Genomic DNA, 13,339 nt, shown 5'->3' with positions numbered 1-13,339 from the left:
GCCCAGTCCTGAGTTGAGCCCCAGAATGGTGCTGGTACAGAGGCTCCTAGCAGCTTGACAAAGGTGGTGAAGCCCCCAGCACCCTCTTTTCCTCCTCCCCAGGAAGGCAGGAAGGACGGGGTCCAGGAGCCCTCAATATCTGTCACTAAAGAGAAGGCAGGGAGGGCAGGTGATGAGAGAGGCTGGCAGAGCGAGAGGGACCCCCACGGGCAGCTGGTTCAAGGGAAGGCCCTTGCTTAGCGCCTCGTGCTGGAGTAGCTGTCTGCCGAGCTGTAGCTCCGGCTCCGGCTCCTACTCCGGCTCCGGGAACCCAGGCTGGGGCTGCGGGAACTAGAGCTGCTGCTACTGCGGGTCCTGCTCCGGCTCCGGCTCCGGCTCCGGCTGCGGCTCGGGCTCCGGCTCCGGGAGTAGCTGCGGCTGGCCGAGCGGCTGCTGCTGCTGCTGTACCACGAGGAGGCGCTGCTGAGGCTGTCGGACGAAGAGGGGCTGGGCCGGTAGTAGGGGATGGGGCGTTTCCGGGCACTGCAGAGAGCAGAGGGAGGATGCATCAGCCCGGGGAGCCCCAGTCTTGTCCCAGGGGAAGGCACTATCCTTCCATTTCCCAGTCCCTTAGGAAGAAATACTCCCTTTCCACTTCCCTTGCAGTCCTGAGAACATCAAAGAGAAAATCTCAGCTTAGTCCTAACATGCCTTGAAAAGTGATCATCTTACTTTTTTTTTTTTTTAATTTTTTAAACGAATCAAGCCTGGGGCTTAGAGCCTCCAGCTAGCAACAGAATCTACATCTAAACTTTAACCGTAGTTTTGTTTTGCTATTTTTACTTTTACTAGAACTATCTATTTATGGCAAAAGAGGCTGATTTTCCATTTATTGTACTGGATCAAGTTTCCTTTTGAAATAAACGTATGGCCTCTAAAAAGGGCAGATCTGTTTAAGGAAAATTAAGTGAAAAATAGTACAGTTAATAAGCAGACAAGGCCAAAGTGGTAAAGGTGTTGGTGGATGATGAAGTTTGGGAAACACGGAATGGGTCAATCAAGATGGATTATTTGAGGCTGACCAAGGAAACCAGATAGCCTTTTGGAAATGCCACTCTGTATTTTGGCCTTTCTCCAAGTTGGCCCCAAGGACACCTCTGCTCAAGGCAGTGGGTTTAGGAATTCCCTACAAGCTGAGGCAGGCGCTCTGTGGGATATTTGAGAAATGGACTTCTCCGGGGCACAATCTTGGGGTACAGGTTCTTTTTCCTCGTCTAGGTCATCTCTAGGGAGGATGCACTGGGCAGTCAGCATCCCTGCTCCCAGGTGAGTGTCTGGATTGAGCAGCTGATGCTTGGAGGTCCAGGAGGAGAACCCAACTCAATCTTAGGGCATCGTTCAGCCATTCTTCCAGTATTCAAGGCCCGAGAAATTGGTTTCCACTTGGGCCTCTCCGCTAGAGCTTCGTTCTGTTGAGACCTTACCTATTACAGGAAACTTTCTCCACCTGCTCTACTCAATCAATTACAATGGCACACAGTGAGGGTCTGCATTTCAGTTCACAAAGCACGCTCGCATCTTTTTGCCCCCTTTCATTTCATCCTCATGTTACCACTGGGAGTTATCCGCTCCGTAATTTCATGGGCGAGAAAACTGAGGATCGGGGACATAAGAGCCTTTCCGAGGTCACTTGGAAAGCGGCACAGCCACGTTTCCACTCCACATCTAGGGCTCTCCCCCTTCTCCCCCACGGCTCCCTCTAGGGCCTTTTGGCACCTAAGTAATCCCGTTCGCCCTCTTCACGCTTGGTTAAGGTGTAATTATACACAGGTCTATTTAAGCCTAGCATGGGAGAGTCTGGACCGGTCTGGGGGCGAAGGTCTGTCCACACCACCAGGCCAAGGCCTCCACCCTGCGCTGTGGCCTCCTTTCCCAGAGCGGACCCCTCTCTCCCCCCAGCCCCGCCCCCGGCTCAGCTCCACCCCCGCACTCCGGCCACACCCACGGCCCCTCCCGACTCCCCAGGCTGGCCCCGCCCACTTCTCGCAGGCCCCCGCAGGTTGGGCCGGGAAGTCGACTCAGGCCTGAGGCTTTGGACTGAAGCTTAATTTCAGTGCTTGGAGGTGGGAAGGTTGTCCCCGAGCTCCCACAGTCCTGAAATCCCAGCCCCAAGGAGGCCTAGGGCGACCCTGAGGCCCGGACGGGTAGGAACGGGAGTGCGGACGAGGGTGAAGGCGGGTCCCCACACCCCTCTGGCCGCACCTTGTTATCCTCCGCGCCTCCAGGTGGCTTGGGGAGTCTCTCCGACGCTTCCTCATGGGCGAGTAGGACCGACGTCTCCGACGCGCTCGCTCGCGCTCCCGCTGCTGCGAGTCCTTCTCGGTGTACTTGGGGTCCCGCTCCCTGAGGGGCGTGCGGGGTTACTGGGGAGCTGGGGCGGGGCCGGGTTTTCTGTGCGAACCTGTGAGGTGGGGGCACTCGCTTCCTCTAATTACCGCGCCGCTAAGGCATGGGATGTGCAGGCGGCCCGCAGGGAGGACGAGAGGGAGGACAGCCGGGCTGTGGGACCAGTCGCGGGGTGAGTGCGGTGGGGTGGGCGCGGGCGCGTGCAGGGGTGTCAGCCTTTGCGGGTGGGCATCACAGCGCTGCAGGTGCTGCAGGGGCGAGGATGCGAATGTTACGCGGGCCCTGGTGCGTGGGTAAGAATTGCGGGCTCTGCGTATGGGGATGCGGGGTAGAGGCTGAGAGCGGAGGATGTGACTTCTGGGGTGTGGCTGTCGGGGTGCTTGGGCTGGGGACGTGAGGACACAGGGGTATGTTTGGTGCTTCGCTGTCACTCCTCATTGGACTAGGGGATTTGCAAGAATGCTGAGGCAGAGCGCGACTTAAGGGGAAGGCTAGCCAAAGGGCGGGACAGGGAGGCGGGGACAGAAAGGAGGATCAGAACAAAGGGGCGGGGCCTAGACTGGGGGCGGGGCCGGTACCTGCTGGGGCTGTAGCGGGAGTAGCTGGGGCTGCGGCGTGATCGAGAGCTTCTGCTGGGGGGGCTCCTCTTGCCAGACTTGGAGGAGTAGCTGGGAGAGCGGGAGTAGGACCTGAGGGAGAGGTAACAGCCTCTGAGGAGCCCGCAGAGTGTCCTCCTGGGTTGTCAGGGACTTCTACAGCTATATTCAGCTAGTCCCCAGGCGGCGTCCTTTTTCTTTTCTGGAGGCCAGTCGTATGAACCGGGCCCTTACTAGAGAATGAAATCTCCTCCCTTCTGGGTGGTTAATATTAGCAGTAATACTGACAGCTTCCTCTTACTGAGTGCTTATTATCCCGGCCACTTACTAGCTGTGCGACCTTGGGCAGTTGATTTCACTTCTCTGGGCCTCTGTTTTCTTATTTGTAAGGAGCGTGTAATAATAGTACTCACCCTATACAGCTGCAAAGTAAATGAGTAAATTAGGGTAAGTCACTTAGCATGTTGGCACGTATGCTAAGTGCCAATTAGCCCGCACATGGGAATTGTTAGCTGTCACTATTATGTGTTTTATTATGTGCCAGACATTGAATTAATAGTCTGTGTGCATTATCTCATTTAATCCTCAACCTATCCTAGGGTTAGGTACTATTATCAATCCCATTTTACAGTTAGGGAAATAGAGGTACAGAGATGGTAGAGGATATGAACTCACATCTGTTTGCCTCTACAGCAACTTAAACTCAGTTATGTTTGGCTCCAAAGCGCTCTTGACTTCTATAGATTATATTGTTATGAATCCAAATGACTAATCCCTGTGCGACTTCCAGTCTCCTTCCCTCTCTGCTAATGCCGTTCACTTTTAGAGAGTATTGTGGGGAAGGAATAGCTTTTCCAACCTCAGTGCCCCAGGCCAGTGTCCAGCTATAGCCCCTGGAAAATTTGCTTTTGCCAACTTCTCTTTGGCTGTTCATTGAGAGATATTATAAGAAACAGTGCAGATGAAACATACTTTTGGACACGTTGAAAGGAGCTGTCAGGCATTTCCATCAACTATACCATATAGCATCCCTTTTCTGTGGATCCCTCTAAATTATTTTTCATAGACTTAAAAAAATCAGAAATAGTTGCTTTTCAATCAACTGGTTCAATTCCTTTTTGTTAATAATGTAACAATTAATGGAGCAATATTCCTCTTTGCTTGCTAGGGAGCTCAGAGTCACATTTGCCACCCAGCTTGGTAGCAACTATATAGAATGATAGGATATACCTTGTGGGACTTAACCTTTTTCCTGACTTAATTTTCTATTTCTCTCCTTAATTTTACTATTAGCCTAATTTGCTCTTCTATTTATGTCACTCTGTCATGTTGAATATTTTTGTCGGTGGCCTTGCCTCCTTTTTTGGAATGGACTGGTCTTGAAATAACCAACTAAGTAAGCAACTGTTTTTTTATTATATAGTTACAGAAGAGGAATGGTCAGTCTGCCACTGGGAATTTCTCTTTGTGGAGGGAAGCTGGACTCCATGAAAGCATGGGTTGATTAGTTTGGATGGAATCTTCCAATTCCTGAGATCTCATTTGTACACTCTATTGTATCATTATTCCACATGAGAAATAAATCAAGCAATTACCAGTGGTTATTGAAATTGGATGGAAGAATGCAAAATGGTCATAATTCTTCTTCTCCCTGTGTCCTCATCTCCTGCAATGTGACTTTGCAGTTCCACCCACTAAGAGGAGCATCCTGGCCAGGTGCGGTGGCTCATGCCTATAATGCTAGCACTCTGGGAGACTGAGGCGGGAGAACTGCTTGAGCTCGGGATTTCAAGACCAGCCTGAGCCAAAAGCAAGACCGTGTCTCCACTTAAAATAGAAAAATTAGCTGGGCTGCACCCTGTAGTCCCTTACTGGGAAGCTGAGGTAGGAGGATCACTTGAGCCCAGGAGTTTGAGGTTGTAGTGAGCTATGATGATGCCACTGCACTCTGCCTCCAGTGACAGAATGAAGCTCTGTCAAAAAAAAAAAAAAAAAAAAAAAAGCATCCTTGCATCTAGACTAGCCTTGTGACTTGCTATGGCTAATTACAATAGCAGAAGGGATGTCATGTCACTTCCAAGCCTAGGACTCAGGAAGCCCTGCACATTACTACTCTCTCTTTCTCAGAACCCTGCCATCACCATGTAAACAAGCCCAGACAGGCCTATTGGAGGATGAGAGACCACATGGAGCAGAGATCAGTCATCTGGGGTCATTCACAACAGTCAGCCCCTGGCCAACAACACACCACCTGACCAAGGGCATTTGAAGGAACTCAGAGAGATCAGAAGAACCACCCAGCTGAGCCCAGCCCAATTACTGATGCACAGAATCAGAAACTAAGTAAGTACTTATTGTTTTAAGGATGCTAAGTTTGGGGATACATTTTTTTTATGCATCATAAGTTAACTGATACACATTAGCTCATTCTTGTAACAATAGTAGCAAAAATAACTAATATTCATTGTGTTCCTAGTACTTCTCTGTGTGCTGTTTATTCTCCAGAACAATCCTTTTGGGTAAGTATTGTTTTAATTTTTCAGAAGAAGAAACTGAGGCTCAGAGAGGTTAATTGACTTTCCCAAGGCCACTGGCTAGTAAAGGGTATTCAGACTTAAGTCTGTCTGACTCCTCTCCCTATGAATCAAAGGATGTCTCCAGTTACCTTAGCTAACTCCTTAAGGGGGAAGGTGCAGCAGAGCAAAGTCAAAATCACACTCACCTTTTTTCAGAGGAGGTGGATCGGCTCCGGGTGTACCTGGGAGAGGTCCTGGGGTTTGGAGATCCAGAGGAATGACTGGAGGATCGGGTGCTGGCATAGGAGGAGCTACGGGAGCACTCTTTCATGGGGGAGCTCTGGGCTGTGGGTGGGACCAAACTGGACTTCTTCACTTCAGCACATTCCAGACACAGCGACTGGGCTCCTCTGCAGGAGACAGAATGTCTGTTAGCATCGGACTGCCTGCTACTCTGGCATCTTGAGCTAATACTCACCTCCCTATCTTTGCCTAGGCTGTGGTGTTCTCACAGAACCCTCCTTCCACCGTTTCACATCCTACTACCTCTGGAAAGACATCCCGGGCCACATATGTTAGAGGAGTAGAGATAGAAGAGACCTTAAAAGTAAATGATGCAGTTCAGCATTTCCCCAAGTATGGGACACATATCATAGGGGCCCCTTCAGAGTATTTTAGGAGGTCACTGGGCATGGGCATGATGCTAAATAACATCAAATCACATGGTGGGAGATGTATTGCCTTTCTAATCTTTTCCCATCCTTCTGATTACATTAATGAGAAAGCCTCTGTTGGGTGCTAGTGTGTTTTTAACACTTCTCTAACACTTCATGATCTCCCCAACAGAGAGAAGACCTCAGACTCAGAGCCTTGGGCATGAAACTGTAACTAACTAGAATTAAATACTTTGTTGCATTTTTATAGGTACCTTCTATTTAGGACAAGTAATACTCATTTGCCATTTCAGAGAGCACCTTTAAGTTTACATTTATCTCTCTATCATAAGTTTATTAAAGTAAATGAGAGTACCAGTAGTACGTAGATATGGTAAAAGTCAAGAAGATAACCTGTCGTTGGTTTAAGCTTGGGGAACTTTGGTGTAGCCCATTTTGCAGATGGAGGAATTGAGACCCACACAAGGGTGGAGGCTTATTCAGAATCACTCAAAGGACTAGGTCCTGTCTTCTGTATTTTCACCCTGCCTAGGGCCATGCTGGACTTCTGTTAGGTTCTCAGTAAAGACATGTTCATTTGGATTGGGCCAAGAGTCAAGTTCAAATCACATTAATATGGCTTTCAAGGGTCATCAAGACCGACCCCTGCTCACCCCTTCAATCTCAGCTCCTGACATTTTCCTCTCTTGATTCCAGGCATAATAGACTACTTGTTCCTCCTGGCACATCCCTATTCTCTCCCTTGTCTTCAGGCCTTAGAATGTTCTGGCTCTCTGCAACCCTCTCCTCTCCTTTCTTCATCTGGCAACTCCTACTCATGGAAGTGGCTTTAGTTTGACCTGACCTTTTCTGGAAAGCCTTCCTTTACACCTGCCCTTCAAACTCTGGAGTCTGGGTTGGGTGATCTCCAATGTGTACCATAGACCCTGGCCCCTATATGGATCAGTCTTATAATTGTAGATTGTCTCTTCCTGACCCAGACATTGAGCTCCTTGGGGACAGAATGCATGTCTCTGTGGACACTGTATTCTAGCACCTAGCACAGGGCTTGTACATATATCTTAGGTAATCAATAAGTAGCTGTGGTTTGAACATTTCAAACCTCTTCAGTGTCCTGGGCACTTCACAAGCATCATTTCATTTAGTCTCCGCAAGAACCTTATGAGGCAGGCACTGTCATTATCCCCAATTTACAGAGAAGACTCAGAAGGTTACTAACTTGCTGAAGGCCACCCAGAGTCCCAAAACCTGATCTGTCCAGCTCCAAAGCCCACACTCCTGCCACCTCGCCAGCTCTCTACCTTTAGTGTCTGTGGTTCCCCTGATTTAGAGATGATGTCTCTTCTGCTCAGCCCATATTTATTGAGCTCTGTCCTCATAACTGGCATGACACAAATAGCTATGGATTTAACCATCATTTATATTTCAAAGTGAAAGGCTGAGTCTAAATTATTTAATTTGGCTGTCCATGTAGATCAAATTAAGCAGGTAACTGTTAGATGTCTCTCAGGTTTTACCTCCAGTTCTGGAGACAAATCTGTATTTGAATCCCGGTGCTGTCACTTATTAACTGAGTTTGTCAATTACTCTGAGCCTTAGTTTCCCCATCAGTTACTGAAGGGTTGTAAGAGTACCCATCCCATATAGACTTTATGAGGAACCAAGGAAGATTATTTATGGAAAGCATTTGCCATAGTACCTAGTCTGTGGTTAGGGCTCAATGAATATTAGCTGCTGTTATTATTGTAGTTGTTATTATAACTATTCTCGATTTTCCCTGCATGATAGCATTGCAGTGTATCAGTAGACATGTGACCTCCTTCTCCCTTCTGGGAACTTCACTGTCTGTTCTTGGAGACATTGACATTTGTTCTGGCCCAGCTCTGGCTCCCAGCCAAGCTTGGGTGTGAGCTGAGGCCAGGGATGTCCTGGGGAAGGACAGAGGCCAGATCTGTGCATGGATGCCAAGCTGTTTGTCCAGGACTGAAGTGGGTACTGTGTTAGGGACAGAGAGTGCTCTGTCCTTGAAGAAGCTGTTAACTGCTTCAGTGCTGAAGCTTTGGTCATTTTTTGAAAATTTCGGCCACTCTGAACAAAGGCAGACTCCCACCTCCAGAAAGAGGAAAACCCCAGTGTTAGCATGGTGGAATGCACCAGCAAAGCTTTCCAGTCCCCCCGCATCTGTGCCTCTGTGCCATCAATTATAACCTCCTGGGGGAAAAGACCATTCCGTTTTTATATCCCCAGCACCAAGCTGAGTGCCTGGCATATAGGAAGCACCTGATAACAAGCTGAGGGATAAATAACTAAATGAATGGTACAGATGAAGTGATCAGTAAATTTTAGTAGCTATTATGGTGACAGTACCCTTAGTGATTAGCATTTTGTTGTGATTTCTTGAGCGAGAAAGTAAAGGGGTGATGAAGTAGGAGAATTACAACTGGCTCATAAGCTACTGTATGGAAGTGTTTTCTGCAGGAAAACTACATCTAGCAAATGTGTTAAGATGGGGAAAAAAATTGAGAAGTCTCCATGTTCTACGATAGGTTGATCTCCCTTTCCCTGAAATTGTACAATGGGGTGTGTGTGTGTGTTTCTGTGTGTGTACACACACAGAGATATAAAACAAAGTTCATTTTTGGAGCCATGTATATATGTTTCACGGCACAACTAAATGGAAAGTACGGGCAGTGTCCATACACATCCTGCCCCCAAGCACAACCTCCTCCCCTACCAACAACATCCCCCAGCAGAGTGGTACATATGTCACAGTCGATGAACCTACACTGACGCATCATTCTCACCAAAAGTCCATAAAGTTTACATTAGAATTCACTCTTACTGTTGTACATTCTATGAGTTTGGACAAATGCATAATGACAATTATCCACCCTGTTGTATCATACAAAGTAGTTTCGCTGCCCTAAAAATCCTCTGTGTTCTTCCTGTTCAACCCTCCCTCCCACCAACCCCTGGCAACCACTAATCTTTGTACTTGCTCCATAGTTTTGCCTTTTCTAGGATGTCCAACAATTGGAATCATATAGCGTTTTCAAATGGGCTTCTTGCGCTTAGAAATATGCATTTAAGTTTCCTTTACATCTTTACATGGCTTGATAGCTCCTTTCTTTTTAGCCCTGAATAATCTTCCATTGTCTGAACACACCACAGTTGATTTATCCACTCACCTGCTAAAGAGCATCCTGGCTGCTTCCAAGTTTTGGCAATTATGAAGAAGGCTGCTATAAACATCCATATGCAGGGTTTTGTGTGGATATCAGTTTTCAATTTATTTGGATAAATACTGTAGTATGTTTTTAAATGACAGTGACTTAAAATGAATTTAATGTTAGACTTTCTCCTATGATTATTGGTAAAACTGACATTTGTTTTTGCCTGCCCAACCTCCGTCCCTCCCGATATCAATAACCAGGCTTTTCCTGCAGAGGAAGGTGAGAAGGTTCTCATTCCTTCCCAATGGTGGCATGTGACACATGCTGGCCAAGAGCACAGCATTCCCTGGGTCGGAGTAATCAGTCCATGGCTGGGGAAATGACCTAAGCTGAGCCAAGCGGAACCAATGAGCGCCTGCCCTGGGATTTTGCTGAAATATTGGAGAAAGAAGCATTATTCTTCCGTTGTCTGGCTCAGCTGATAGATTGTTAGCTGCTTGTCATATTTGTCAATGCTCTGGGAGATTCTGTTTAAGAATAAGGCCAGTAGAGCAGGGAAACTGACTAAGCCATATAATGGGAAAGACATATTCCCACTGACATATTTTTGAGCCCCTGGATCCAGCTATACCTGAAGCTAGTATCCCTGGATTAAAAACAAACAAACAAACAAACAAACAAAAGCATTAAGCTGGTTTGAGTTGAGTTTCCTCTCTTTTGCAAATAAAAGACTCCTGGGAGGTGGGGTGTTGAGATAAGAGAGTGAGAAGGTGGAACTAAGGTGGGAATCCCCCTGACCCCCCCCAGGTGCACTGACCTTGGCTCTCTGCCCCTGCTGGTGGGGGAGAGATTCTCCAAAATGGCCCCCTTGTTCTGGGGTGAGGAGGTGGTGAAGGAGTTCCCTGAATCGGAGGTGTTGCCACTGTTGAGCTCCTGGCTCTTGCTTAGGCCTCCACTGGGGCTCCCCTTCTCCTGGCCCTGAGACCTGGCTGAGCTGGTTTGCATGGAGGGTGGCGAGGACGTGTCATTGCCTGAGTCGTACTCCTGGGAGCGTCCTCGGGAGGTGGTGAGCGGGCTGGCTGTTTTGGTAAAGAGGTCAGCAGCAGACCCCGACCCAGTGATCTGAAAGCAAAAAGACCCGTTGGACACTGCTGAGAGCTGGGCCCGTGGGCTGTGTCTAAATAACCAAGAAATGTTTACCGTCATGATGCACTGTAACGAAAGGAAAGAGAGAGAGAGGAGAAGAAAGAAGAGACGCCAAAAAACAAAAGCACAAATTCCTGAAAGAATACCACAGAAAGGAGATATTTTTTTTTTTTACCCCCTGCTAGGATAACTGGAAGATTTAGGTATCATGCAGAGAAAAAGCATGCGATCCAGATTAAACAAAAGAAAAGGGAAATTATACAAAATTTAATTTCTAATGAATTAAACAAAAGAGTCAACTCAATAGGAAGGGGGGTGTGTAAACACCCTTAACTCAACCTAAAAACAATAATAAAAATAAAGGAAGGGGAAGGGGGAAAAGAAATGGGTCTATGGACCTGGAAAAAATATATCTTGGAAATTAAAAAAAAAAAAAAAAGGAGATAAAGCCAAAATTGTAAATGTCAACCAAATCCTCAATTATTTGAACAATTTTTTTTTTTAAAAAAAGAAAAAGTTGCCTGAATAGAACCCTAAACAAATATCACATGGGGAAAAGAAATGAAATAAAGATGAGAGTTTTGGTTTTTCTGTTTTTTTCTTTTAAATATAAAGTCAAGGTCGCAAACTGACATTTTAGCAGTTTTCAACTAAAGGGGAAAAGAAAGAGGGGAGGACAAAAAAAAAAAAAAAAAAAAAAAGGAAGTCAAAGTCTGACCGAAAACAAACGAAAAAAAAGGTCTCTACAGATATTTGTGTGTGTCCTTTTCCCCTTGTAGAAGGTAGCTAAGGCTCTTGAGTGGCTTCTAATAAATTCTCTCATGTCTTTGCGGATTATATCCACTTACCAAGCAAGAACTCCTCCTTTAGTAGGTAGGTAAGGTGTAAGAGAAAGGGAAGAGCGGGCAACGTGAGTCCATCGTTAGAGTCGCAAATGACAAGAAAAAACACACACCTTTCTGCACATCCTCAAACTTGGCCCTGAACTTTGAGTTTTGTTTTTGTTTTTTTTTGTTTTTTTTTTTTTTTTGGTGCTCTCGACAGGTGGGGCATCAATTTGGTTTGGTTTTCTCATTAAGGGGACCTACCCTGATCAACCTAGTCAATCCCTTCATGCCCAAGTCGGAGCAGGAAACCCTCGCTGAATATGCAGTGGGACCTCTAGTATTGCATCTACCGAGGGGACACGCGGGAGAGAGGATGTGCTTGCAACATAGGGTTTTGGAAAGGGGTTGGAGGTTTGGCTTTGGGGTGATTGGGCATATAAAGGGGCTCCCAGAACCCTGTGTGGGGCTGATCTAGGACAGATGAAGGAGTGAGGGAGGTGATAGATGGCCAGTACTCAGGAAGGTAATTGCGTCGTAGTTAAAAGCATGATGGGTGGTTTTCTTTAAACGTTCAGACCAGTATCATGGCTGGGATGACACAGTGGGCGTGGTTCTGGCCCCAGCCAACAATACCGTGGGCAAGAGGGATCCCTGCCCTGGGTCTCCTCCAGCTATAACCAGCTCTGCAGGGGGAGAAATCTGTGGGGCCAAGAGAGCACCCCCTGCAAACTACTCCCATGCCCAGACTACTCTCTGGGTACCTGAGATCCCAGAATCCTCTGTTTAAATGGTCCCTGAGCCCCCTTTTAAGGTCTCTGTAGGCCTCATCCATGGATCGGTTCTCCTATAGGTAGACCATGCTTCAAGTATGCACACTGCTAGGTCCAAGGGTGGCTGTTTGGACAGAACTTGGATGTTCAGGCTGAGGTGTTCACGTGCATGTATGTGTGATGCCCATCAAAGTACTGGTTGGTGACAGAGGCAGGAAGAAAAAGGGATGGTCCCTGGGCCAGACTGTCCCCATACTGCCGTGTCATGGCCTGGCACTCTGAAGGATCCAAGATTCTAAATTTAAAATTGACATTCAGATCATTTCGAAGGTATGTTTGCCAAGATAGGAGAACATATTTTATTTAAGTTTGCTGACATATTTATAAACACCTAGACATCTAGTATGTGGACCTTCTTGCATGCTCTTGCCCCAGATCCTGCAAATATTAGGGTAGACTTCACCACCAAGAGCCTGCTTTTCTCCCCACTTTATCCTGTGCACTTTGGGCCTAACGGAAGGGGATTTCTGTGCTTTCCTAAGGAGCCATTTCTACCTTCTCAGCAATTGGTCATGAGGGTGAGACACAGAGACACGGGAACTGTAAGAATAGCAGAGATCACTCCAGCAGCTCAGGATGTCAGCTCCTGGGACTGGGAGGCAGGACTTCCTCTGCGGATACTCCCAGGAGACTGTGCACACAGGCAAGGTGATGGTCCAGACCAAGTGCCAACCAGTGCAGCTGGCACTTCACCTGCTTGGCAATCTGCCTAGCTTTGCTTGCGGAGAAGGGACCTCAAAATAAGGTTGCCCAAGTGGAGTTTTCTAGAGTGAGACTTCTTTTAAAATAATGTAAAGCCCTGTTCTCATTCAGGTCCTCCCATTGTCTTCCCCTTTGCAGTCTGGATGCCACGGCTTTCTCGCCTCTGGACTTCAGTGGTCACACGTGTATTTCCACCATCTGTGTCAGGAATGAGAAAGCATCGTGCCAGGCAGCCAGACCCTGGGACCAGGCTGGGGCTTGGTGTGTGGAATCTTTGCCCCAGAGGTGGTAAATGGTTGCCGGCCAGTGCATTACAGGTGAATCAGGCAAGCTCATCTTGGAGGGGACTAGGCTGGAAGATAACTCAAGGGCAGGGGCCTGTGGGTGCAATGGTTTCCATTATTGTGTGGCTTGCTACCTGGGGGCATCCAGGCTGGGCCTGTCTCTCCCAGGTACTTGTTCCCAGTCTTGACTACCAGTTTCTAAAGCA

At 47.5% G+C, this 13,339-nt stretch overlaps 1 protein-coding gene across 1 annotated transcript in view; it reads right to left on the bottom strand.

The window, feature by feature from the left end:
• Positions 1-236: 236 nt before the first annotated feature.
• The window catches only part of SRRM4 (serine/arginine repetitive matrix 4), a 144,741-nt gene continuing 131,638 nt past the window's right edge, over positions 237-13,339 (bottom strand). Inside the window, exons 9-13 of the mRNA XM_069497417.1 lie at positions 10,162-10,466; positions 5,704-5,907; positions 2,964-3,074; positions 2,242-2,382; positions 237-522 (exon numbers count right to left, since the gene is read on the bottom strand). Coding sequence (XP_069353518.1) covers positions 237-522; positions 2,242-2,382; positions 2,964-3,074; positions 5,704-5,907; positions 10,162-10,466 — 1,047 coding nt within the window. The remainder of the gene's footprint in view (positions 523-2,241; positions 2,383-2,963; positions 3,075-5,703; positions 5,908-10,161; positions 10,467-13,339) is intronic.

The sequence above is a fragment of the Eulemur rufifrons genome, chromosome 21, assembly GCF_041146395.1.
Source record: "Eulemur rufifrons isolate Redbay chromosome 21, OSU_ERuf_1, whole genome shotgun sequence".
NCBI classification, from domain to species: domain Eukaryota; kingdom Metazoa; phylum Chordata; class Mammalia; order Primates; family Lemuridae; genus Eulemur; species Eulemur rufifrons.
Note: the sequence above shows the minus strand (reverse complement) of the source record. Positions and strands in the feature narration are given on the sequence as shown.